General features: G+C 45.3%; 1 protein-coding gene across 1 annotated transcript; it reads left to right on the forward strand.

Moving 5' to 3' along the window:
• Nucleotides 1-283: 283 nt before the first annotated feature.
• rbpjb (recombination signal binding protein for immunoglobulin kappa J region b) lies at nucleotides 284-27,321 on the forward strand. The gene is made up of 11 exons (XM_083683076.1): nucleotides 284-370; nucleotides 15,914-15,952; nucleotides 21,302-21,397; nucleotides 23,217-23,382; nucleotides 23,595-23,769; nucleotides 24,298-24,435; nucleotides 24,581-24,693; nucleotides 24,873-25,013; nucleotides 25,193-25,348; nucleotides 25,465-25,568; nucleotides 26,539-27,321. Exons 1-11 carry the CDS (start codon nucleotides 351-353, stop codon nucleotides 26,864-26,866), a joined length of 1,476 nt encoding a protein of 491 aa, XP_083539202.1. The 5' UTR covers nucleotides 284-350; the 3' UTR covers nucleotides 26,867-27,321.
• Nucleotides 27,322-27,984: the final 663 nt, after the last annotated feature.

The following is a 27,984-nucleotide window of genomic DNA, read 5'->3' on the forward strand; positions in this document are numbered from 1 at the left end:
ATGATTTATTACCCGGTAAACACGTGGGAATACTATTTCAGCACCATAAAATAAGCAACAACTCTGCTCTCGCGATATGAAGATACTCCCTCCATGCTCGTTTATTGTGAGAGTTTTCATAGTCTCGCGTGACCCCCGAAGTTTCCCACGCCTGTTGTTGTGGCGTCTGCCCTTTTCTCTCACTCTCTCTAGCTACCCGCCGCCTCCCCCTTTCTGTCTTCCTCGCCCACCCCTTTCTCTCTTTCTCCCTCGTCCCTGCATCTCCAGTCTGCTTCAGTTGTCTCGGCGGATTGTTGGTCTGGGAGAAAGGATATCGCGAGTGTTGGAGTTTTGGTGAGAGTTTGTGGAAGATGGCGCCTGTTGTGACAGGGTAAGTCTGAGATTCAGGGCTGGTGGTGGTACTGGAGATAAAGTGAATTTAAGTTCTTGAAAGGAACTTGGTTGCTTCTATTTACACAAACATAACTGAACACATGTGGGCGTTTTTGGCTACTTGTTTTCAGTCGGTGGAGGCATTCTCTTTGTTTAAATGTATTGTGTCTGTTCTCCTTTGACTACTTCACTGACTGACTGTTGCTGCACCGCCGTGCGCCAGTGTTGTGTGCCTCAACAGAGCGAGCGAGCTAGCTCGCGCTGCTAGCCTTCAGTTGTCTTTTTTCAGCACCACCAGACAACGACACGAGTACAATCAGTGCGGGTTTGGGAAAAATAAACGGTTGGGGTTTTCTCTCTTGAGAATAATATTTCACAATATAGTCTACAATTTCCAAATATTAAATTCAGAACCATTTTGCTTTTATTAGCTATTAAATATAGCTACAGTAAAATAGCTCTGTCTGTAACACGTTGTGGCTTTGTCAAGCAGCAGCAGCAAGACATTTTTTTCGGCGTCTGTCGATTGCGCTCGATTCGTCCCCCTTGTTAGATTGTTTGTTAGTTTGTTTTGTATAATGTAGACATGTTTCCATTGATTGTCAACAGTAACGTTACTCTTGCAGACGTGTGTGAGTAAACATTGTTTGGCTAAGCGTATGTATGAACTGGAATAGTAAGTGGTGTTTACAAAATAGCCCCATTGCCTCCCCTCTATGGCTGTTCCTTGCGCGGTGCAGACAATTTTTTTTTAATGCAGAGTGCAACTAAGGACATTTGCCATACCCGTAGGAACTAGCTAGAATGAAGTCAAAGGAACAACAGTGTAGCGATATAAGTACAATTGCATTTTTTACACCTGTCAATTTCCCCACCATCTCTCGTGTTGTAAGTGTTGTAACCCAGCTAGCGCGAGCGAGCCACAATGGGATACGTGCGTTGCTCAATATTATGCGTGCAATACGCCACTGTCTTTATCTTCTTTTTACGAAATGTAGGACAGTGAGCTACTGTAACTAGTTTGCCAAGTTGTTAAATGTACCATGATCCTGAAAGTGAGACATAAGAGGTAGCCAGCTTATCTGCTTATATACTCAGTAGTTTTAGTGGAGGCGACGAGCTAGTATTACAGACTATCTTCCTAAATATTCCTCTGACTTCCACGAGCTTAGCCCAATTTCTTTGATTATGGCTAATTGTGCAATTGGGAGATAAGAGCCATGTGGTAATTCTTTGAAGGAAAAAAACGGGCATTTAGTGTATCTGTCACTAGGCTATAATTGACTGCGATATAGTGTCTGCCTAATTTGATATGGAGTGTGTAGCCTAATATTTTTCTAGGTTTATGCTCCTTCAATACATGAGTATTGATGTAACTGTTTTATAAAAATTCAGTGTCACAATATGATAATATCAGTGAATGATGGTATACAATTAATGTTGTATGGGTATTGCCAATTTCCTTAAACAGTCGTGTAGTTTAAAGTATCTGCACATTAGCCAAACACAAGGCTTTTTTGTGCAGTCAGTAATCCCCACAGACAGCTCAGTGGGTGACAGACATTAGCTGGGGTGTGTGTGTGTGTGTGTGTGTGTGTGTGTGTGTGCGCGCGCGTGCGTGTGCGTGCGCGCGGAGGGACAGGCGGAGTGCATGCTCATTTGGGGCTTTCCAGCCGACCTGAGCTGATTTCAGTTTAGAAAATGAGGAGTGAAGGAGGGGAGAGAGAGGGCAGGGTAGAGAGAGAGAGAGAGAGAGAGGGCGGGCGGGTCGGGGTGGCTGGCCACCTGTCCAGAAGATATCTACAGAGCTGTGTGTGTGTTTTTTTGCGGGGGATGGAGTGGGGGCAGTGGAGGAGAGGGAGAGATTTAACAGAAAATTAGAGAGCCATAAGGGGTCTTTATTTGCATGTGGCAGGGCATGGCAGCGTCAACGGCTAGAGGCTAGAGAGAGGGAGGGAGAGAAAGAAAGAAAGCCCAGCCGGCCTATCCACAGCCTTGCGTCCTCACTCCCCCTCTCTAGGTCAGGTCTGACAGGTCCCTTCTCAGTGTTGGAGGGGCCTGGGAGACAGTTGGTTGGCCTGGTATGGAGTTGTAGAAAAGGGCACTGGGGCAGTGTGTTTGAACTTAGGATGTTATTGTTGCCCCATTAAGGGAATTTGAATTGTCAGCAAAGTTGTAAATGTAGGCAAGTTCTTATTTTCCAGTTTATTTGATTTGTCATAAGAGATACAGTGTAGCATGCTGCAAGTGTAGATCATGTAGTAGATATCTGATTTGAAAAGATTTAGAAGGAAAAGTAATAGTTTTGATTGGGCTAGGCTATACAGGACAGTAGTGGCCTATCTACGAGCCAGAGTTGAATTCAGAGCCAGGGTAGCAGCATTGAGTGATAAGACATAGGCCTCTATCTCTTGAACACAGCTCTGAATGTTGGAAAAACAAGAAAAAGATAATGTTGCTCTAATCTTTTTTTCCTCAAAAACTGTCTGATAGCAGTGGGCTTAGCTGAAAGAACATTACTGTTAAGGAGAGACAATCTCTGCATCACCTGGGATGATAAAAGCATGAATCACTTATTTCAACACAATGCTGCCTCTGCCTGGCCTGGGGGAATGGTATTCGATTGAACTTTTTTCAGTTTTTTTCTTTCCTCTCACTTTCTCCCCCTGTCAAAAGTATACAGAGGGCCCAGTCAAGTCAAAGCCAAGGTTCCCTTTGCCTGTGCAAAGATACCATTAAGCCTGCCTGTGAGGGACAGGGTGTGTGTGTGTGTGTGTGTGTGTGTGTGTGTGTGTGTGTGTGTGTGTGTGTGTGTGTGTGTGTGTGTGTGTGTGTGTGTGTGTGTGTGTGTGTGTGTGTGTGTGTGTGTGTGTGTGTGTGTGTGTGTGTGTGTGTGTGTGTGTGTGTGTGTGTGTGTGAGAATTTGTGTGTGTGTGTGTGTGTGTGAATTTGTGTGGGCACATGCGGAGGGGGTATTAAGTGAGAGAGTGTGTTTTAGCATGTGTGTGAGTCACTCACTGAGTATGTGTGTGTATGTGTACAGCGGTGTGAGTTCCCTGGAAACAAGAGTTGAGGTGTGTGTGTGTAGAGTGAAAGCGTTCCCAGGGGTCCTCTCCTCTTCCCTGTTCCCCATTATGAAAGGAAAGGTTCAGAGAGAGAGGAGCAGATGTGGATGTAGTGACCTTTTTGGTGGCAGAGGCTCAGGTTGAGTTAAAAGGGGAGCCGATTCATCCCTCCGACTCACACGCACACACACACACATCCTGCTTCTACCTGAGTAGGGGCACTGATGGATTGGAGGGAGGAGATACAGGCTCGTAAAAACCTGATCTGTGTGTCACCTCAGGACCTGAGTGTTTGGTGTTAAAGATGTGCTCTATATTCAGGAGCAGTCAAAATCTTCAAAGTGAGGGGGAGGTTATAGAAGATAGAAGCATTGCAGCAATTTGCTTCACTTTTATGTTTTCCATGGCGTACAGTAGGTGCCTGTAGAGCATGTCTTTCCTGTTGAAGTTCATTAAAAAGTATCCCCATTTGCTCAAAAGTGCTATATGCCTGAAGCCTATAGTTTCATGCACTGAGTTGGACTTGTTTGATTGAGTTATGATGTCATGCTCCCTCTGTTCCGTCTCTCTACACTAGTAGGGAGCAGTCACAGGAGAAACACACTGGATGAAAAGGCACATTTTTGAGTAATTTGGCTTGGCATACTCCTAACTTGGCACTCCTCATATTTGGTCCTCCGCCACATTTGAGTGTGTGTGAGAGAGAGAGTGTGTCTAAATAGGGTGTCTGTCAGTGTGTCATAAGCCCAAACCATGGAATATCTCACACTTTAGTTTCCTTTTTTAAGTGGCTTGCTTTATTGATCATGTATTTGATTAACCTTTTTGAGTGGAAGTTTGTCAGGGGTTAGGAAGAATTTGTATTTCCTTATTCCCAAAAGCCCTAGAGGCCTGCATTCTGTTTTTATTCCCTTGGCCAGAAAAGGATTGGATTCCTTATGCGAGATAGACCCCCCTTCGCCAAAGTGAGTAGGCTACACATTGTTGGCTTGCATGAGCTTGGAATGTATTAAAACCATCTCTCACATTATCTCCTTGGGCTCAAAAACTGTTATTATTGTTGAGGGAGGATGAGGCGGAACATTCTGAGGCTAGTCAGCCGGTGTGGTTTTGAAAACAAAACACCCTAACATCTTAGTTGAAAGAAAGCCCAAGTCCCAGTGTTGTTGTTGGCCTTGACATTGCTGATCTATTCTACTAAGACAGAAGAGAGAGAGTACTGAGAGGACTGTGCTGATGAATGTGTTTTGCAGTGCCCCCTCTCTTCAGAGAGAATTTCCTCTCTCCTGTGACCCCTGCCCCCCATTCTGTTGCCGTTGGTAGCGATTACAGCATCGTCAAGGGAACTGTCATTTATACAGCGTCAGCATTTTTCCTCCCCTTCACATTCAGGATGTTTCATTCAGAAAACATGAAGTGATCCCCCTGTCTGTTTCTTGTTTGGTTTCATTCAGCTCTTTTCCACCCCACCCCCCCGATGCCATGTTTTGCAATCATTTACAGCAGCAAGAAACAAATAGAACAATGTTGGATTCAGTTTGAATGTTATTGACACTGTTATGTGTTTTTTTTGCTCCCTGTTCCATTTCTGTGAAAAGAGATGGGGTGGACTCGAGGTGAGAACAGGAGATTTGTTTTTAGGCAAGTATTCTTTCATTAGGGGGAATGAGTTCTGCCAACTAAGGCTGGTTTATTAGACATGAATATGGTTGGAGCTACCAGGAGACCCAGCAGGAAAGACTAGCCTCCTCCTTTAGAAAGAAAACTGTCAGCTGCTTTTGGTCATGAAAATGGGTTATTCTTGTTGTGTTCAACTGGACTCTAATGGAGTTCAGTAGTCTGTGATTGACAGTTTGAACTGTCTGGTTTGTCAAAAGTCTGGCTCGTCAGTGTGGTCTTTTCTAGTCCTAAACCCCTCCAGCCTTTGGAAGGCTGTTTGCTCCAAGCCATGGAGTTCACATGGGAAAAACCCCACCAACTAAGCTCCTTGCGTTTGAGCAAACTGCCACGCTTTCTCATCTGAGGAACAAGGAGTGGCAATTGGAAAACCACCTCACAGATAAAACCATTTCAGAGACATACTGTAACTCCATATAGGCCTACCAGCTGTAGCATAATTTTACCAACCTTGTGTGATGGTGCTTTGGTTCAAGCTATATGTGTCACTTGCTACAAGATAGTCAATTCTCATTCTAGCTCCATAGCTAAGCCTACACCTCCATGGCTTTGAGGAAAAGTACAACCACTTAGCTAGTTAACCTGTCCAGTCCTTTAACCAGCCTTTCACCCTACCCTACTCTGTCACTCTCCTCTGTGGCAGTGAAGCTAATTTTAGCCTGTGGCATCCAGGGACTAGGCACACACAGACTATCCACTTTAGCACTGAGACTTTGTGTGTGTGTGTGTGTGTGTGTGTGTGTGTGTGTGTGTGTGTGTGTGTGTGTGTGTGTGTGTGTGTGTGTGTGTGTGTGTACACAGCGAGGAGAGGGGTAGCTTCCTTCTGCTGAGAGGGGGAGAGACAAAGAGGGGCAAAGAGTAGATGTATTTCTAGGAAAGTCTCCACCAGTGACTTGGAAAGGTTATCAAAAAAATTAAATTGAACTATAGAAAATGTGCATGGCATTTAATGAGGCACTTTGACACCTTGATGTAAGCACTGTCACAAACACAAACTAGCCACCACAGAAGGCTCTCGGCACTTGCTGAAACTCCCTGCCAAGGGCAGCAGACAAAGAGTCTGTCATGGGTTACTCCCCTTGATTTTCTGTTAAAACATCACATCACACCACACCAGACCAGAGTCTGGAGGGGAAAGACATTCAGCGGCTCAAAAAAAGGGAAAGGGGTAGCAGGAACGAAACCTTTTTTTGTTCTTCCATGACAACAACAACACTGAAACCAGACAGTAGGCTGGAGGTGACAAACTCAGTGCTAAGCCACATCGCTCTCTCTCTCACGCACACGCACAGCCTTCGCAGTCTGCTGAGGATCATACAACATGTGGGCTAAAGGTTGCTGAGGTATCTCATAATGTCTGGTTTTTTGGTTAGTAACAGAACTGAAGAGTACATATGACCAGTGACCTACTTCATCCATAAACTGTGACCCCCTTCTTTTCCCTCCCTTCTCTCCATGAGTCATCACTTCTCTAAGCTAAACAGAGAGAGAGAGAACAAGAGAGGAAGAGATGGAGAAAAAATAGAGAGGGAAAAGGTCATTGAGGGTTCAACCGAGTGAACATCAACTATTTAGGCCTACTCTTTCAATGCCCCTTACTCTCTTCCTGACAGCATCCTCACAGGAAAGCACTTCTGTCTCAAGTTCAACACCAACTCACCCAGTTTGTGTATGTGCTTGTATTTGTGTGTTGTGTCTGTCTGTTTAAATTGTTTCATTGTGCGACTGAGAGGGAAGAGACACATAGTGATGAAGGCTGAGTGCATTATTTGGAGATGTAGTACAGTACAAGGGGAGTCGGGGGGAGAGATGTGAATAGCCAACTGTAACTCTGAGACGTTTGATGAGTACATTCAAATTAGTAAGGGATTGTGTATGAATTCTGTTCTCACAGTGTAGAATAGGGTAGTGTTTTAAAGTTTAGTGCACAATATAGGATGAAATGATAAGGTTTTGTATGTAAACCCCTGAGGACTCTTCCCATGAGGATGACTTATACACATGGGCAAACAGAGACCAGAGCACTGCATCTTACCCAAGCCAGAGGCTAGGGGCTTGTTACACGACACACACACACGCACACAATGTCTTGATATTTGGAGCGTATCATGACACACACACCGCACTTTAGTGTTTTTCATGATGGAGCATGAGGAGAAAACATATGGGAAAGAACAATGAGAATACTGTCAAGTGCAGTATAGCTTCTTACAGCAAATTGCTACTTCAGTCATACTATATTGTACAATGGGTTTGGAGGGTTGTTATAGCCTGTACAAGTGTGGATTGATGTCAGAAACGGGTCTGTCTGTCTTTCATGGGTAAACTCACTGAAGTGAGTGTCATGTAGAGTTAATTCCATCCTAGGCTATTTAACAGATGGATATGTGTGAAATTCAAGCCATGAATTGAAAGTTGCCAATTTTATGGACGCTAGTACTGACTAGGAGGAACGGAAAAAAGTATCACACTTCAGGACATTAAGTCTGTTGTCGATAAGAAGATTAAATGCTTCAAAAATCTAGTCTCACAATGGAGCTTTCCTACTTTATACTCAGACAACATCAGACTCAGCCCACTTTGTCTGGAAGATTGTCTCGGAGGAAACATGGAGAAAAGAAGGAATAGAGAAAGGAGAGAGAATCAAAGCCTTGTGACTCAGAGATGAGACCCCAGAAGAGTCGAGAGCATCATAGAGCGGCCATGTTTTCAGCTCAAGCGTGACTGAGAGAGTCTCCAGGTCCACATCCAGAGAAATATGAACACACACACACACACACACACACACACGGGCACGGGCACACACGCACGGGCACATAAACAGAGACACAAACAAAGACAAACAATGGTCACTGAAAAATAATGAATCCATGCAATGGGCCAAACAAAACAGTGAATTTAAAGAGCTTAGAGCCGCTTAGAAAAGAATCATCTTCCCCAAACAGAGTAGTGAGACTTCAAACAAGCAGTGAAGTGTTTGAGGTCTCATTGCTCCAGGGCCCTAAAGAGAAATGTTTGTGTGTGCGTGCGTGCGTGCGTGCACTTGTGTGTTGTGCTGGCGAGTGTGTATGGTTCTTAAGGCACCAGGCCAACAGTTAGAGGTCTCTGCAGAGAACTCCATATGACAGCCCAGCTTGATGTTGGAAGTGGTCAGAGGGAAAGAGAGAGAACGAAATAGAGAGAAGGAAAGAGAGATGTTGCCTTTTCTCTGGCTTTACCCCTCTGTCATTAAACTCTCCCATGTCAAAGACGGAGCTGGTACTGTTTACCCAGCCAGAAGTGTGTGTGTGAGTGTGAGTGTGTGTCAGTGTCAGCCTCAAGCAACCTAGACCAAACTAAATCATGCCCAGTGTATACACACACCCCTGGGTAACCCTGCCCTCTATCCACCAGTGGGGCATCTCAGGGCAGCCACCAGCCCTCTGCCATCTGGGCTTAGTCAGTCAGGACCAGCACAAGTTCACTTTCCTACTCTACTTATTTCAAGGAAATGCCTCCCCCCCCCCCCGCCTTCAGTGTCTCTCTGTGTGGTAGTGTTTAATCGTGATTTCCTTAGGGATGGGGCTAACAGGAAAGGTTGTGGGAATGTTTGTATTCAGTCTGCCTGTGCTCCTCACTCAAGTGATGTGATGTTTGGCATGCGGGGTGGCACATGCCGGGCACTGATGCCAAGCCAAGCATAGAGAGAGGGGCTGCCCCTAGCGCTGCCTCTCTGCCATGCCTGACCAGGGCAGCCTAAGGAAATGGGTTTAGTGCCTTTGCTTGGCTTAATACAAATACAGGTTTTTCTCAATGATTAAATGTGTGCTTGAAAGATGGATTCATAATACTGTACTTACCCAATACTGATGCCACAGACCACACACTGGCATATAGCTGTTGATTTTGGGAAGTGTGTGTGTGTGTGTGTGAGTGTGTGTGTGTGTGTGTGTGTGTGTGTGTGTGTGTGTGTGTGTGTGTGTGTGTGTGTGTGTGTGTGTGTGTGTGTGTGTGTGTGTGTGTGTGTGTGTGTGTGTGTGTGTGTGTGTGTGTGTGTGTGTGTACGTACAGTAGCCCATGTGTTTGCAGTCTGTGACATTCTCTTAAGTGTGACATCAGGATGCTGGTATTTCTCAATAGGCTGCCGGGGGTAAATGTAGCCACTGCGGTCGGCTTCTCCAAATCTCTCTAGCTGCCTGGAGGGCGACACACACACACACACACACACACACACACACACAGAGTATTTACCAACTAGTACACACACATTCACACTTTCGAGTTACTCATGCTTACTCACACACTTGCTCAATTAGACAAATTATTATCACTCATTGCATTCCTCTCTCTCTCTCTCCCTGCCTGACACTTAAGCACACACACACACACTACCATGATAGATGCATTATTAATCTCTGTATTACCGCACAAATAGCGACGTCACCAGTGGCATTGACTCATGTGAATCACTCATTGTAAACAAAACCTTCAAAACTAAGGTGATTGTACAGTTCCAGTTCCTACAACTAATGCATACCATGTGTAAGTGATTTCTTAGAATGGCCTACACTCCACTGAGTATAACAAGTACAGCTGTAGCAATCACACACCATTCTAGACAAAGCTTTGAGTGAGAGCTATGAGTGAGTGTTAGGGTAATTACAGTTGTATAGTCCGAGAGAACTGCAATATCTCCTATCAGCCCCCAGGCACTGAAAGCGGACACCTCTATAGGCCTAATCCCTCTCTGTGGTTCTCGTATGCACCACCTTCAGGCCTAACACACACACACACACACACACACACACACACACACACCCACACCCACCCACAGACCAACGTGTCCTGCCCTATTGGGTAACAGTGACACAGTCCTTGGAAAAGCAGGAATTAATTAGGCATCTTTGGGGCCCAGTCCTTCACTCAACAGTGTGAGTTATTCTAGTCTAACAGCTAGATTCTGCTTTGTCAAAGACATAGGCCTACATCATATGGCAATGATACGTAGGCGAATATTTCACCTTTTGCCATATGCAAACAGCTTCCCCAGATGTGGGTGTGAGTGTGTTTTAGAAGAGCTAGGCCTATCATACAATTATTATCAATACAATTATCATACAATCTGGGGCTTTGTTCATTTTCAGCAATATACAAGCTGCTCCTGCCAGTTGACCTTAGAGGTCACCTTGGGGATATAAATGATCACGTCTGATAAGTCCTCTGTCTGTTCTGTATTGTTCGTCTAGGCAGGTTTAGGTCTTCTGGGGAATGAAGGGCATATAGGTGTGTGTGTGTGTAAGGGTGAGGTGGGGGGTAAGTTGCCGTGTGTATTTTGGTCCCTTTTGAACCCTTAGCTGTTGATGTGTTTTTTCCGTTAGATGTTAGACTGTCAGTCAGAACTGTCATACACTATTGCTACGAACGGCAGGCTGGGTTCACACTCACTCAATCAACCTCCCATCTGTCTCTGTCTGTGTCTGTCACTGGTGCTCTATTCATAGAAACTGTCACCTCTTTCCTCAAGCCTCATGTGTCATCTTACCTATCAAACACCCACGCATGAGACTCTATTTACCTCTCACACGACCTAGCTATCTTACCTCTTTGCTCACACACATAAATTGAGAATACCTGTTGGTTTCAATGGAAAATGTTGCCTGTTTGCATTGGTGGATGTTGCTTTAGGGCTCTTTTTTGCCCAAGAGAAGATTGGTAACACTTAAGTTGAACCCTGGGCCTAGAGCAGACAAAGACTCCACCCCCCCCCCCCCCCCCCAACCTCATCCGCTCCCTCAGTAACAGAGTAAACCTCTGACCCAGGGGGCCGCGTGGTCTATATGAAGCACTCATCTGTCATCGACCATAGGGAGGAGAACAAGGGGACACCAACGCTAAGACCACGCCCCCGACGCCTTGACGCATGACAATGTAGGAGGGGAATGTGTGTGTAATGGGGGGTGGGGGGTGGGGGGTGGAGGGGATGCATGGTAATGAGTAGTCTGGGATACATGGACATTAGTGACAAGGTCAGAGGCCCTGCGCTCAGGCTGGTTTTAACAACTGCAGCAGTGCCATTCGGAGGACCTTTGATAACGCATAGCACTCTATTGTGTGTTTGTCTGTGTCAGAGTGTTGGTGAGGCATAGAGGACGCCCAACTCTACAGTCGCCCAGACTGGCTCTATCCATTTTGTAGTGATTTTTTTTTTTAAATGAGTCTTGACGTGTTAGACCAGAAGTGTGTTTGATGGTAACACTAGAGAGGGAGGTGAACCAGTGTTCCCCCTCCTCAGATGGTGGGTGATGCTGCTGTCAGAGAGGAGAGAAGCCTCACTGTCACTGATGCTATGTTGTTACACCACATGTTTACACTTATTAGCTATTCTAGCCGACCTTCCTGTCACTGAAAATTGCATCCTTTCCTCCTACTAGATATCTGGTTTAGATAAGGTTCAGACATGCCTCTTGTTCACTCTCATTCTCTATTGTGCGGTGAAGCTCTGTGAGAGAGGCCTAAAGCAGGGGTTCACTGTGTGGGCACTGTTGGCTAGTGTGCCTCTAGGAGGTTTCAGTATGAAAGGTGTTTCATACTTTCTATTTAATCAGGACCCCAATGTTGGTGTGTTTCGGTCTGCTTTCCATTTAGCCGCTAAGAAGCATGAGGTAGGGTCAGTTAGTCAGTCAGTCAGTCTGTGAAGCTCTGAGAAGTGTGTATTTTTGTGTTTTTGTGTTTATGTAACTGTTTGAGCAGTTATACAGCCTTCAGTCATTCAGTACTTATTAGTAGGTGTGTGTAGTTTTCAGAACTTCACTTTGTGTAATGCACTCTCAGGGTGGGGGAAGTACAGCCAAACAGGGTGAAACTAGTGACTTACTGACCTAAATGTTACTGTCATCCAATCAGCATTTCTCACATACTCTCAATCATACAGCCATTATGGAGACAGGCTTCCTACTGGGTACATAAAACATGGTCATTCATAACTCCAGCAGCTCCAGGTGAGAGTTTGGCCTGTGAAACAACAGTGACTTCACTCTCACTTCCCTTTGGAAAACAGAGAGTCAGGACTTCCTCTTATTATGAATAGCTTTATACTCTTTATGGAACTACCATTTGACTGGTAGAGCCATGCCAGTTTAGTGACCTCGCTTGGCGCAGAGACTAGGGTACCCTCGCCAATTGTGGCTTTGAATCGAGTCAGTCAATTGTCTTTCTCATTCAAACATTCTATTTCCTAGTATTGCATTGTCTGCGGTTTCTGGGATTCTAACACTTAAGGCTGATTTATACTCCGTGTGGTAGATATTGCACAATAGTGGATGTCTGCGGACGGGTCCGCATGGAGACCCGCACACCTCCCAGAAAAAGTGTCTCCATTGAACATCTCTGCACAGATTTCCATTGTTTTGGCTAGAGTCACAGCATAGATCCCCGCAAATGTCCGCAAAAGGTACAAGTAAAATGCAAACCTCTATGCGGATGCAATCCACATCAGCTATGAAAAGACGTGTGAATGTCCATGAGGAGGAATAAATCAGCCTTTAGGTGTTGCTTTTTCTCAGGCATATAAACATAGGCCTATCAGAACAAACCTTCATTTTATTCAAGCAAATCAGTGATGGTGTGGAGAAAGAGGGAGAGGAAGAGTAGGAGGAAGGAAGTGTGAATGGGATAACGGCAAAGAGAAAAACAGATTAAAACACAGTTCCGACACAGCTTCCTTTTCCTCTATTGGCTCCCTCTGAAGGGGGGAAATGTCACCAACGGCTACCCTGCTTTGGTTTGAAATATGTTTTCTTTCTTTCCTTCTTCTCCCCCCTTCTCTCTTCATGCCTCCGTTCATCAGCAGCAGGGTTATTTTCTGCCCTAATCGAGACAGAGTAAGAAGAGAGAGATTCTTTGCCTCTCTGAAGAGTAGCACTCTTGGGCTTGAAGCGTTTTGATTGACAGGTGGTTATTTTTGGACCCAGGGTGCCGTTAGGCCTCTGAGGGCAGGAAGTGAGCCCAGCTGGCTCGCCGAAGGACACGCAGGGAGGCAGGGAGGCAGGGAGGCAGGCGTCCGCTCTCTTCTCCTCCTCACACTTGTTTATCCCTCACTCGTTCAGAGGCGGAAAGAATTGTCCATCTATCTGTCCTACCTGAGACCAAATGAGTGGTATTTTCCAATAGGTGAACCCCAGCATTGTGATCAGTTAGTGATAGGGTTTGCAACACCATGCAATATGATACTTCCTGTTTGTGTGTTGTATTTACTGAGTGTGGTTCTTACCTGGGAGTGGGGTTTATCTCTGTGTGTGTATTCGTTGATCTAGCCCTTGCATAATCTGATCTAGCCCTTGCATAAAGTGTGCATTTTGTGTGTGTTTGCTTGCAGTATGAACTGGGAGGTGTGAAGAAACACTGGTGGTTTTTCATAAAACCTGAGGCCCATCTCGCTCTGGCGCTCTCTCTTTTGGTCTCTCTTTTGTTTGCTCTCTCTTGCTCTCTCTCTCTCTCCCTCCCACAGCTTTTGTTGAGTGTAATGGCCAGACACTATCGAAGCTACAGCTTCGGAGAGAAAAAACAAAGCCTAAATCTCTCCTAATCTCCCTACCTTCTTTGAAGTAGGTCTCCTATAGCTGCTGTGTGTTTTACCAGGTTTACACCAGAGCAAGTGTTCAAATCCCATAGAAATAACGGGCCTTTGCTGGAAGTGTGTGTGTGTGTGTGTGTGTGTGTGTGTGTGTGTGTGTGTGTGTGTGTGTGTGTGTGTGTGTGTGTGTGTGTGTGTGAGAGTGAGAGTGAGAGTGAGAGTCTGAGTGATATCTGCTAACACCAGCTACCCGGGCTGGAGTATGATGGTGAAAGGCCTAGTTTGTGCTTATAGTTTCAGGTCAATATGGCCATTTGTTGTTTTGACTGAATTATTATTAATCGGAAAAGCAGCAGGTCTGGAGTTTCTTATTCTTTCCTTACTAATCTCCTCTTCCATCTCTCCCCATTCTTTCCCCCTTCTCTCCATCCACCTCAGTATATTTCTCTGTACCACTACCAACCATATTTTCCTCCCTTTCTCTCTTTCTCACCTCTCCTCCTCGTCCGGTACCTCTCCCCATCCCTCCCCTCTCTCTCCCTCTCTCTCCCTCTCTCTCCCTCTCTCTCTGTGTAATGTTGAGGCAGTGTGAGACGAGGGCTGAGAGAAGAGAAGGAGAGGAAGAAGAGAGAAGAACTGTCTGGAATCCATTACCCAGTGAGGCATCAGCGTTTCACTCTGGGAACCTTATTGATCTGCTTCCTCTATAATTATTCCACTTACCCCCCCCCCCCCCCCCCCCCCCCCCCTCTGGCTCTGGCTCTTCTCAGTCTCTCCCCATGCTGCCTTTTCCCTTGCTTCCCTCTCTCCTCTTCCCTGTCATACGGTGTTCTCACTCCTTTTCACTCTCTTCTTACCCCCCCACCTCTCTCTCTCTCTCTCTCTCTCTCTCTGTATGCATGAAGCAATGTGAGACTGACATTGGTGCATTGATGTGATCTGAAGGTTCTGCCCTGCATAACAGAGACTATGAAATGAAACAGTACTAAAACTGACACTACTCTGTGTGTGTGTGTCTGTGTGTGTTTCAGAGGTTAAGACATTAGGGGAAACAATCAAGTATTGCAAGGGTAGGCAAACTCCACCTTAAGCATGACTCATACATCTCAGGAAACCCACCATACACACACACACACACACACACACACACACACACACACACACACACACACACACACACACACACACACACGGGATAGAACAAAGATGCTGTGGAGAAGGGAGGAGGAAAGGGAGAGCTCGTAAGGCATTGATTTTTCTATTTTAGCCAGGCAGCTCCCATCACATCTCTCCTCCTGGGTCTGTGTGTGCTTCTCCAGGCTTCAAGGTTGCTTGTCTCTCAGTCTGTCAGAGATGTAAGCCCTGGGGAACAGGTTCTCACTGGGGTACAAGTTAGAGCATCCCACTGTGCTAATGCCCTGCACCATGACTTTCCCCCTGCTTGCTATGGATGTCCTGTGGCTTTGGAACCAGAATAGCTTGACAAGACAAATGTTTTGTTAGTAGGCTATGTGACAGTATGTTTTGTGCTGTGTGCTGTCATTGTTTTGAAGGTAACTGCTCACTTCTCAGCGACTACTATTGCAGGGGTATGGTCGTGTTTTTTTGCACAAATTTGACATGATGTGCTTTGAGACAAAGGTGCTTTTTTAGGTAGCAAAGATGTAGAGTTGACATCACTTGGAAAAAGTAGCCCTGTTTTGATGTTGTATGACTGAAGCGAGTCATGTCATGGTGTCACTCATTTACAAGAATTGTTTCTACTACTGTCTAGAATAGGGTCCACAGGTTTCAATGACAATGTTTCATTATGACGGACGTCATTCAAAGTATTCTGTCAAACCAAATACTGTGGGTGTTTCTCGCCTTGTATGTCCGTCTCCATGTGTGAATGAGGTGAAGCAGAGTTCAAGGTGAAATCACCTGGTTTAGCGTTTTAGCAATTCTCTCTCTCTCTGTGATGATGACACGCTACTTGCCACCTGCCTCTGTTTGGTCACACTGTCAGATGGTCTCAGGCTGCCAAGGCCACTGGGACAGCAGGTGCGTGCGTGTGTACGTGCGCGCGCGCGCGCTCATGAAAGCAGAGAGTCAAGTGTGCTCTCTCTTAACTGAAATATGTGTGAGAGTGTGTCTGTCTTTATCTGTGTAGGTGTTTCTGTGTGCCCAGTGCCTACATACAAATGTTTATGCTGTGTGTAGTCGATAACTTATTGTTTTTTGTTTTATTTTCTCTCTGTCTCTGCAGGAAGTTTGGGGAGCACCCTCAGCCCCAACGCCTAACAAGGTGAGCCCACAACCAATCTCAAACCTAAGTGTGTTAGACTACTTTTTTTTTTTTTTTCCTCTCCCTCTCATTATCAGATAACAATATGAGTTATTTTCTTTGCTCACTGTTTCCATGGGATAAATCTTTGGTACTCTTGAAATGAAAGATCTTTGGGTGAAAAAGAAATCCAACACACTTCACATTCATGTTTCATTAGCCTCAGCACTGCACACCGACCAACAGGGCTTGACATGCATGGTTGTGATTAGGGATGGGGATGTTACGCTTTTGCCTTTTCCATCCTTCTCTTGGACATCGCTGCTCCTTTTTTTAGCTACGTGTGTGCCTGTATGAAAATAAAGGGTTTAAGCCAAAAGACTGTGGCCTGGGGGTCAGTCAGCCTGCGGAGAGAAAGGGATTGCCTGACTGCCTTTCCAGTCTGTGGCTCAAGGGAGGGGTGTTGGAGCACCCTGTATGTATACTGCCTGTGTGTGTGTGTGTGTGTGTGTGTGTGTGTGTGTGTGTGTGTGTGTGTTGTATGTACTGGTTTGTGTGTGTTTTGCGCGTGCCACTCCAATGGGAAAATGAGGGGTTGAGTACTTTGCTGGAACTCAAAGCAACGTTTTGGAAAGAGCCCTCTACCTTTTGATCTTTCCCCCCTCATTCATGTGTTGCCAGTACTCCCGCTCTCACTGGCCTCTCCATTTGTTCAGTGATCTGAGCGCAAAAGAAAAAATGACCGACACGAAACACTCGTTACCAGTGGCCGAGAACGTGTGTGTGTTTGTGTGTGTGTGTGTGTGTGCGCGTGCGCATGCGGTTATCCCAGAGCACACCCCCACGTTTGGCAGTGACAGGGCAGCTAAAGCCTGGGTCCTCCAGGGGCTTTTAAGGGCAGCTAAGCTTTGGGTCCTGCAGGGCCGCCCTGTCAGGCAGGCTACTCAACTGGAAATGCAATACATGAGTCACAGAGGCTGGAGAAGCTGCTTCTGTGGTAGAGAACAAACTTGACTCTTGACTAAGTCATAGACAGGCCTACAATATGTTTTTGGTGGACCATCTGTATGAATACAAGATCAATTAGTGTTTCCCTGGATTTTGTTCTTTGGAGGGGCACAGTGGTTCTCAGCATCGAAGGCTATCAATGTTATTCTGTACTGAAAACACAATGTAGCCAAAAAGGTTTTTGGTAGTGTTGCTATATGCTTATTTTTCTGAAAATAACATGAAGCTACATATGGTATTACTGTAGTAGCCTATTCTCATCTCATCTTCTGCTTTGTACCATAATGAGAGGATATTTAACTGAAGTGAGCGAGTGTTGATGTTTAACCAGAGAGAGAGAGAGAGAGAGAGAGAGAGACTGTCCTGGCTGTGTGTCCACAGGGGGTCTGTCCAAGCCCACTCTGGTGTAGACGCTGTGACAGATGTACTGGGCAGATGACACACACACAAACCTAAACCCATTACTGACCCCCACTATGCCCTTTTGTCTGTCTGTCTAGAGTTCTCTCTCTGTCTAGAACACTCTGTCTAGAACACTCTGTCTATCATTCTTTTCTCTCTCTCTGCTACAAAGACCAATGTTGCTGTCTTTTTGCTTCTTCATGTAGCCTGTCACTTTAGTTTCAAGAGCGTTTGTTACTCTTGGGTATAGCATGTGCGTGACTCTAGTTTTGTCATCTAGTTCTGCTGTCTCTTACTCTCATGCAAAGTTCTTCTCTTGATACACAGTATCTACTCTTGCCTTCAGTGGCATGTCATGTCTGGTGTTATGTTGCGTGCTAGTTGATGTCTGTGTGTGTCACGGGGATGAAATGGTGAAATGCCCATATCTGTCACTTCCTTTCTCAAATCAGATGACTCAGGACATGGAACCTCCTCCACCTTCTTTCTGTGTGCGTGTGTAGGTTCTATTGTCCCTTTCCATGTGTGTTTATATGAATGATAGGCAGTGGTGTCGCATGTTTCAGTGTGTGTGTATTTGCACTTTTGTAAAGGAAGTTGAGTGGGAGTAGTGCCTGGCCACTTTCCCTCTCACTTCTCCTTTAAGCCCTCTACTCTTCTCAGGAAAAAAGGCATTGACAGACAGAGAGGCTGATGGGTAATTTATATTGTTCCCCAAAGAGCTCTGCTGTTTGTAGTACAGGGGAAAATGCATCCACTCAAAACCTCAAGGAGAATGTGTAAGTGTGTGTGCGTGCGTGTGAAATTGGTGTTTATATTTACACATTTAAATTTGTCATTTGTCAAATAAGTACATTCATCAACTATACATTAGTCATCGCAAGTAAGACTTTCGATTAAATTGGTGCCAAACGCAGTCGCAGTGCTAAAGAAAGGGAAGAGAACAATTGTTAGTTAGTGTTCAGATAAGTTCAGGGTACCATACAAGTGGGTATGTTGGGAAATGCTAGGTGAAGGTCTGAGGAGGAGTAGCCCAGGAGTAATCTAACGAGATGGGTCTAGTCTACGGCTGAAGATGGGCAATGCCGTCTTGACAGTGGTGGGAAGCTCATTCCGTCAGTGGGCGCATGCGCGCAGGCTATACATGTGTATGTGTGTTCAAATCTCTAGGGGTGCGTGTGTGTACAATATCTGCATGTGTGTGCGTGGGTAGGCTGTACATGTGTCTGTGAGAGAACATGCTGTGTAAACGTAGTGTGAACTTGACTGTGTGCCGTCTGGCCCCCTCCTGGGCAGTGGGAGATGAATGGTGTCTCCCCTCACGGCTCCCCTCTCTCTACTCCACACCAAACCAAACCTGAACACACGTGAGTGCCAACAACTAAACCACCCTCTGACCACAACCGCTCTCCAACCAGGAGGACCACATCTCAACCAACACTCCTCTTCCTGGACCCCTAACTTGGAGCACGTCTGAACCAGGAACCTTTTTAAACTCAAGATATATCTGACATTAACTACAGTATCAACCATGTAGTCTTAATAGAATTGCACTCATACCAGTTCATTTGTTAGTGACCAATGCAATCTTTTTGAAGTGTTTGTGAGCATGTGCATGTGTGTGTATAAAATAAAGTCTCTTTTGGAAGAAGGGATGTGTTTGTGGTTTTCTGTCAGCATACAGTCACATGCTGGTGCAGTCTCTCTCTCTCTCTCTCTCTCTCTCTCTCTACATTTACATTACATTTATGGTATTTAGCAGACGCCTTTATCCAAAGCGACTTACAACAAATTCATTTGTTAAAGTAAGTGAATCATCTATCCATCAATCCAAGAAAGTAATCAATGCTCAGACCAGGGGCCACAATGCTAGAAGAAGGATTTTATTTAAAAAAAAATTATATAAATTTTATTAACAGGAGAGAAACTTGTATGGGGGTGAAGAGGTCTTTAGGAGGGACCGTTAAGATGTAGCCTGAAGAGATGGGTCTTCAATCTATGGCGGAAGATTGGTAGTGACTCTGCAGTCATGACAGCAGTGGGAAGCTCAGTCCACCAGCGGGGCGCCAGGACAGTAAAAAGCCGTGACTGAGTAGTGCGGCTGCTGCATCCATGTAGAGGCGGTGGTGCCAGGCGGCCAGCCGAGGTGGAAGAGCGGAGTGATCGAGCAGGGGTTTGGGGGCTGACCATTGCTCTCTCTCTCTCTCTCTCTCTAGGTTTGGGTTATCTGTGTGTGTTAGGCCACCGCTCCCTGTCTGCCTGCAAACTGCTCGTTCAACACTAGGCCTTTACCAATATGGCCACTTTAGGTCCAGGTTTGTGATAGTCAGAAAGTTGCCCTTAAGGGCACAGAGCCAGGATTTAGAACCGTAACTATTACAGAGAACTACACAAAGCTGACCTCAGATCAGATCAGAGGTCAACTCCATCCCTCCTCTGTTTGAGTCTCTGAGTCTCTCTATGGGCAGGTCACAGGCAGTATCAGCAGTGTCCGATGACACATGCCCTGTAACCATGACATCATCATGTTTGGAGTGTGTTCCCTGTAATCAGTCAGAGCTGTGGCTGCTGGGGTGTGCCAGGGGTGGGGGTGTGTGGACATGTCAAACGACCAGTGCCATTGCAAAGAAACATCAGATGAGGATCATGATAGAATTGGATGATTATAGAAGCCACAAAGTATACATTTTATACATCATTAGAATCAAACACTGGATTTAGACTTGGCTTTGATTTTGACTCTGCTCTCTGGCCCAGCCGAGGCCTCTCTACCAAGGGTTACAGAATTGTGGTAATCCTTTCCCCCTCCTTCACTCCCTCTTTCTTTCCCTCTGTCTCCCTCACTCTGTCTCGTGTCTCATGGGGCCTCTTGCTTTCCATAACAAAGGCCTGTCTAACCAGAGCATGCGGCGGATGTTTGCGTGGCAGAGAGGGACAGACTTGAGAGGTGTGTGTGTGAAAGAGAGAGACACTGTTTGCAGGTTCTACAGTCTTTGTTGCGTGTTTATATGAGTGAAAGGCTGTGGTGTGTGTGTGTGTGGCATGTTTCGATGAGTGTGTATGCGCAAGACCTCCACTAACCCTAACTCCTCTTGCGTCCCTGGGCCATTGTAGCACCCTGATGTTTCAGGTGTTTGACATCTGTGCAAAGGTTGTGTGTGCGTGCGTGTGTGCGCCATCTTGGTTCTGTGTGTGTGTATTATGCTCTTGCATCTGAGTGATCGTTGGCCCCCAACTGCTCCGGCCATCTTTAGCTCTGCTTGTCCACACACACTCACTTGTTGTTACACTCGACCATAGTTTTAACAGGGGGTTGTAGTTTTGTGATTGTGGGGTTAACATAAGGACCCAACATTCCCAAAATATTGAACTAATTTCTCTTTTTTGGTGGGGGGTTGGTGTTTTTGTATTTGCGTCGTTGACAGAAGTAATTGGAGCACGGACCTTGCAACATTTTGACACAAGATGTGGATTCTTTAGTGTTGAGCTCAGGGTTTTGGTGTTTTCTTTTTCCCTCTCTCTCTCCTTCTCTCCTTTCCCCTCCTTCAGCACTGTCCCTCTGAGCCGTTCATTAACGGTTCAACCCCCACCCCCCTCAACTCGGCCCAGCTGGAGACAACATAGCTTTTGGCCCAGACTGTGTGTGAGTGTGAGTGTGAGTGTGTGTGTGTGTTTAAGCAAAACATCCTTAAGCGCACCAGAGAGTTGGCAAATCAAACTGGAGCTTGTGCGTTTTCTATTCACTCATGATCTTGTCTCGAAGTTCAAATGTTAGTGACCCAGAATCTTCACTCTCCAGCCTTTTGTTCAATTTTGTCTTGTCTTTTGGTTCAATGCTGTTCATCACTTTTACTTCCATCAGCTTGATTTTTATAATCCAAATAGGAGATTAATGAGCTCCTTTCTTCTCTCATTCTTTCCTCTCACTCTTTCTATCCCCTCTTCTCTCCAACATTACAGAGAAGCGATGCGAAATTACCTGAAGGAGCGAGGAGACCAAACTGTCCTTATCCTGCACGCTAAAGTTGCACAAAAATCTTACGGCAATGAAAAAAGGTAAGCCATTCACACTCTCTCAGTTCTAGAAATCCACCGCATTCGGCTCGTATTTTCTCACTTACCTCACAATTCATGCCCACATCCATGAGTGCTTGTTACATTCAAAGTAATGAGGTTTACAGTAAGAGAGAGAGAGAGAAAAAAAGAAAAAAGAAGCACATTCCAGCACGGCTCTCTGTGACGTGGGTGTTTTGGCCCCTCTGGGGAAAATAGCTGTCCACAGGGTATATCCAGGTAAAGGCCATCCAGGGTAGTCCCCTGGGCCCTAGGGGGCAGGGCAGGGCCGCATAGAATAGAGGTTTGGGGCTGTATGGCACATCTAGTTGAAGCCTAATGACATTTGTGGAAAGATTTAGGTGTAAGGGTACTTACACAGTATTGGGACATCCCTATTGAAGTGACTGAATTGATATAGGTATGTGAATACAATACAGAGGGGGTTCCGCCCCCCTCTTTCTCTCTCTTGTTCTCCCTTCTCTTCTATCCTTCTCTCTTCCTCCCTTTCCCTCTCCTTCCCTCCCATACTGTATCCCCGCTGTCTTGGCTGCATTCAAGCCCTGCCTAGGATCTCATTAGGGCTATCTCTTAGTAAATCAGCAGATCCCAGCCAACTCTGTGACACCTCAGAGGGTTAGAGCACAAGAAGGGAGGTGCGTGTGCGTGTGCGTGTGGTGATAAAGAGGGAAGAAGGAGCTGAATTCCTCCGCTCATGTCCACTGTCCTCTCTAGTTAAAGTCACACTGGAAGGGGGGAGATGTGAGGGGGCCCGATAGGGGCCGTCCTACTCTGGCAAAGCATTCTGGGATGCATCAGACCGCAAGTCCTCTTATTGTCAGTCATTATTACTTACTTAGTCCTATTAGTTCCTGTAGGAACGTAGGACTTGTACTAAAGTTTTCCACCATTATTAGTCACAGTCAAAAAACAGAGCTGTAGGTCTATTTACCACTGCTACCGTCCATTCAGCAGCTATTGGAGCCAGTTACTCACACTCAGTGCAACTGTACTGTTCTTCATCTGTGAAGTCTATGTTTATTCCATATGGTTGCTTCACACACTAGAATTTCCAGCATGAGAAGTGCATACTAGTGTGTGTCTGGGCACTGACTTTTATATGATCATACACTTTCAAGTCACAGTTTGGTTTCTTTTTTGTGAGGAAGAATTCAGTGAAAATCCATTGCACATGGCAAAGGTGTGTGTGTAGTGTGTGTGTGTGTGTGTTTTGTGTGTGTGTGTGTGTGTGTGTGTTGTGTGTGTGCCTGTGTCTTTGTTCAGACATCATTCTCACTCAGACTTGTGCTATGACGTGTCACTTTCCTGCTCCTTAGACAGACAGACAGAAAGTCTCATTTGACGTGTGGGTTTTGAGATGACCGACCAAGCCTTTCCACAAGTATATATTTAATATAGATTTAAGCTTGGGGTAGAATACACTTTGGTTCTGTTGAAGTCTTAAGTGTGGGTATTTCTTACAGAAATTTAAAAAGTTGTTTTTCTCTTGAGTGATGAGCTGGTGTTGGCTTTTTAGTCTCCTGCTTTGTCAAGCTGATTGACAGGGACACACAATTCAGTAACCGACCCATCAAAAGTTTTTTCCCCCTTCAAAATGAAGTTTTACAAAATTGTAGTACATTTGTAATCATAACGATGATGATTCCCATTGAGTTGTATGGTGTCATTCTGCCATCTAGTGGTGGAAAGAAACACACACCATGAACAGTTATTTTTTGGTGCGTCCTGGTATATCTGTTCTATTGTGTGTGCATACAGTAGGAGCGTATAGAGTGTATCTATCATATTGATGTGTGTGTAGGTTCTTCTGTCCTCCCCCGTGTGTATACCTAATGGGCAGTGGGTGGAAGAAAAAGAAGGAGCAGATGGAGAGAGACGGCTGTTCAGAGCAGGAGTCTCAGCCCTGTGCCTTCATAGGCATCGGGAACAGTGACCAGGAGATGCAGCAACTCAACCTAGAGGGAAAGGTAGGACACACACACACTTAAACACCCACTATAATCTCCATAACCATCACTATAACCTTATGCTCACACTCACTCTCACATCCACACACACCCTCTCTCAGTCTTTTCTCTCACTCTCCCCCTATCACAAACACATTCACATATAAACTGTCATTTAAAGTATCGATCCTGCATTCCTAACTGACACCACCTCTCACTCTCCCTCCCATCAGAACTATTGCACAGCCAAAACCTTGTACATATCAGACTCTGACAAGAGAAAGCACTTCATGCTGTCCGTCAAGATGTTCTACGGCAACAGCACAGACATCGGCGTCTTCCTCAGCAAGAGGATCAAAGTGATCTCTAAGCCTTCCAAAAAGAAGCAGTCTCTCAAGAACGCAGACTGTGAGTCTCACCATCCCTGAACATGTCTCGATCATTCAGATGGCTCTGTTCAAACTCTTTGAAAGTCCCATCCTCCCTTCCTACGCTCCTTGAAGTGATAACTCCTCTAACACAACTGAATGTGTAGTGGAGCCTTTGCTTTCATCAATCCAGTCATGTTAGATCAGTGATTATTCCAGGGTTTGAAGAAAGGAAGGAAGAATACATTTTGTATTCATTGTTACACTGTGTCGGAGTAGTACTGCTGTTGATGTTCAGCCTAGTTTCCCAATAGTCCATCTTGTAGCTAGATTGCGCTAAAGTTCAACCACAGGTTGATCCGATCTGCAGTATTTGTTTTGTTGCTATTTTTTGCCCTCTTATCTCAGTCTTTCATGTTCTGATTATGAGGACAATCTGGAGCCATTGTGAAGTACGTGTTTGGACTAACCTAAATACAGTAAAGTTGAGATTAGGTCTTTTGTGCTATTTACTTATGAGGTCCTGGTTAATCAAAACCCCTCCCTCTCTTTCTCTCTCTCTCTGCAGTGTGTATTGCGTCAGGGACCAAGGTGGCACTGTTTAACCGGTTGCGTTCTCAAACAGTTAGCACGCGCTACCTGCATGTAGAGGGGGGCAACTTCCACGCCAGCTCCCAGCAATGGGGAGCCTTCTATATCCACCTGTGTGAGTGTCCTGACCTAACACACACACACACACACACACACACACACACACACACACACACACACACAGTCAGTCTGTAATTGAGACTGCCTGATGTATGCAACTGTGGTTAGGTGTGTGACAGAATCTGGTGTGTGTTCTGCAGTGGATGATGAAGAGTCAGAAGGAGAGGAGTTTACTGTGAGAGACGGCTACATCCACTACGGCCAGACAGTCAAACTGGTCTGCTCGGTCACAGGAATGGCACTGCCACGACTGGTACTGCCCACTCTGTAAACCTCTATCTCTGTGTCTCACCACCCTGTGTCAATGTTGTTTGTGACATTGTAATCCTTTTCTCAAAACTCTGATTGATTATTATAACAACCCAGTATAATGTAGTGATTTTCACTCAGCTGTTTCACAAGTTAAAACTTCTCCTCTGTGTCTACCACCAGATCATCCGAAAGGTGGACAAGCAGACGGCTCTTCTGGATGCAGATGACCCTGTCTCCCAGCTCCACAAGTGTGCCTTCTACCTGAAGGACACGGAGCGCATGTACCTGTGCCTTTCCCAAGAGAGGATCATCCAGTTCCAAGTGAGAGAGCAACTGCAACCATATATATTTAAGACATTGTATTACTTGTTGTTCTTGTCTTTGTTCTTGCCTTTTCCAGTTGTCAACTAAGACCCTGGATCCTGTTCCCAGGACATGTGCAATATTTATATGAAGTCAAATGAATCATTTCTCATAAATGTGTGTGTCCCTCTCCCCAGGCCACTCCATGCCCAAAGGAACCAAACAAAGAGATGATCAACGATGGAGCCTCCTGGACAATCATCAGCACAGACAAGGCTGAATACACCTTCTATGAGGGCATGGGCCCTGTCCACTTGCCTGTCACCCCTGTGCCTGTGGTCGAAAGCTTACAGGTGGGACACACACACACTTAGATGTTTATGTTCCTCTAACTCTCCTCCAAACACACAACAACACAGAGATACATTCCACCTCTTACACACACTTTAACACACGTTTGTATCTGTAGTTAAACGGTGGCGGGGACGTCGCCATGCTGGAGTTGACGGGACAGAACTTCACTCCCCATCTGCGGGTCTGGTTTGGAGACGTCGAGGCAGAGACCATGTACAGGTACTGCACTGTCCTGGCTCTCTTAATGCATTTCACAATCATAGGGTCAGACAGGATCTGCAATGAGCCGAGTTTTGTGAGACCATGAAAGTCAGACGAATACTGCTAGAAAATATGAATTAGCTTTTATTCTCCTTTAACTCTGATAAATGGTAGGAAAATATCACCATAGTTTCTGTATGACCCTATGTAGCAGCCGTTTAATGCACTCTGACTAGCAATCCAGAGATAACCCAGCTAATTAACATAAGCAAGCTCTGTACCAAAACAATAGTGCCCTGGCTAATTCGTTTTAAGTGAACATGGCATTTTTTCCAGGCTCATGTATTGCTATTTTCAAAGAGACACCCTTGTTCTATGCTGAACACTCTTCTAAAGGTACCTTTTGCTTGTCATTTACAATTATATAGGTTAAGTAGTGAACCTCCTGTTTATCGCTGCCACCCATGTAGGATTCGTCAAAGAGTTTGTCTAAAAGATGAAAGAGCTTGATGTTCACCGTTTGATAAACTTTAGGACTATTAGTGCAGTGCCCAAGGTTACTGAGAAAAGCTGTGACTGAAATGCTGAGGCAGGTGTCCGCTAAAGGCTTTGTGTAAGTGGTTTTAATGTAGACTGTGTGAGCCCTGCTCCCTCATTGATCCTTTTGAGTTTGCTGTGTATGCTTTGAGAGCTTTTAAGGTTGTTTTTATAGATTATATATGCATTATAGACGCTACTTAATATATGGAGGAAATGTACTGTACAGGTATAGGCCCTGCATAATGTTTGATGGATGCAGGTTGTCATCGCTATCTGAAGAACGATAATCAGTATTCAACATGTTAAGCTGACATCTACTGTAGGGAACTGGTGCTGTAAATTGGCGTTGGCTAAGCATTATCTTAAGTTGAAAGTTTTGGCACTCATTCAGAGTATCCATAGGGATGTAGCTCTCTGTCTCTGAATCTCTTGCTTTCTCCTCCTTCAGGTGTGCCGAGAGCATGCTGTGTGTGGTGCCTGACATCTCAGCCTTCCGCGAGGGTTGGCGCTGGGTGCGACAGCCGGTCCAGGTGCCCGTAACACTGGTGCGCAACGACGGAATCATCTACTCCACCACGTTGACCTTCACCTACACGCCAGAGCCTGGGCCGCGGCCGCACTGCAACGCAGCGGGCGCCATCCTCCGAGCTAGCACTGCCAGCCTGCTAACGGCTAGCAACAGCTCAGCTAACGAGGCTAACGCAGGAGGCTACGGCCCCAACAACTCCACCAATTCAGGCGTCACTTCCTCCAACGCCGCTGCCGTTGTGTCCTAACACACACACACACACGCTCACACACACACACACACACACACACACACACACATTATATAATATGCCTCGAGAGCAAACATACCACATGAAAAAAAAAGACTATGGGAATAAACTGACTCTCTAATGTGCTGCATATTGATTTTGTATACAAAAGAAGCTAAAATTGAGAATTGGTCAGAGGGGAAGAGAAATAACGTGAAAGAGGAACGCCGTGAAAAGTTGTCAACCAACGCATTTAAGAGAAACTGTGCTCCTTGTCGCCCCCTGTGGTTTCTAAAGGGACATGCCTGTTGGGTTCTGGTGCTGGAGACATGGAATAGGGAGTTCCTATTGGCTCAGTGCACCAGAATCTGTGAAGGCCGTGAGACCACAACAATGATACATCCGCCATGTATAAAACTTTGTTTAAAAGAAAGTATATTTTTTGCGCTTTTTCTCCTCGGTTCATTTTTTTTTTCATTTTCTTTTTTATCACACGTTAGTTTGTGTATGTTTCTGTAAAGGGGCAGATGTATTGTTGTCGAAGGGACAAGGACATAGGGGGACACATCAAACGTGATGATGATAACATAGTTTCTATGGACCAAGGATCTTGTATAAGCTTTAGTAAAGGTACATTTTCTCCATACCTTTTTTGTATTAAACATATAGTACACTTTTGTTACCAAATAGTTTCTATTCTTCCTCTGAGCTTGGTCTTTTTTTTTTAAGGTCCAACTCCTGACCTGGCTTGTGTATTATAGCGACCCTACTCCTTTCTCCGACAAACGCCTGTTTTTTCCGGCTTTGGAAGGAACGTTTCATTTTTGATACTTTGCTTTTTTGTTGAAAAACTGAAATCTGGGGATTTGTTTTCTTTTCCATAACCGAAGGTTTCCTTTCTGTTTGGGGAATAACCTCAGAGGGCCTATTTTTTATCATTGGTTTTTATGAAGTCTTTAAAAAGAAAAGCTTTAAGCAACACCTTGCCTTGCCTGCAATACTCTATGTGCGCTACGTTTCCTTTGGAAAGTATACATGTCTGTACATCACACATGGAGCCATAGCGATGTCTGCAGAATTCTTCCATTTATTTAAGAAAAGTAGTTCTCTATACCAGTTACATAACAGAGACAGTT

This window comes from Argentina silus (assembly GCF_951799395.1).
Source record: "Argentina silus genome assembly, chromosome: 1".
NCBI lineage: Eukaryota > Metazoa > Chordata > Actinopteri > Argentiniformes > Argentinidae > Argentina > Argentina silus.

Coding starts and splice junctions, on each gene's coding strand:
- rbpjb (XM_083683076.1), top strand. CDS start 351: ATGGCGCCTGTTGTGACAGG. Junction 371..15,913: donor ATGGCGCCTGTTGTGACAGG/GTAAGTCTGAGA, acceptor CTGTCTCTGCAG/GAAGTTTGGGGAGCACCCTC. Junction 23,770..24,297: donor GTCTCTCAAGAACGCAGACT/GTGAGTCTCACC, acceptor CTCTCTCTGCAG/TGTGTATTGCGTCAGGGACC.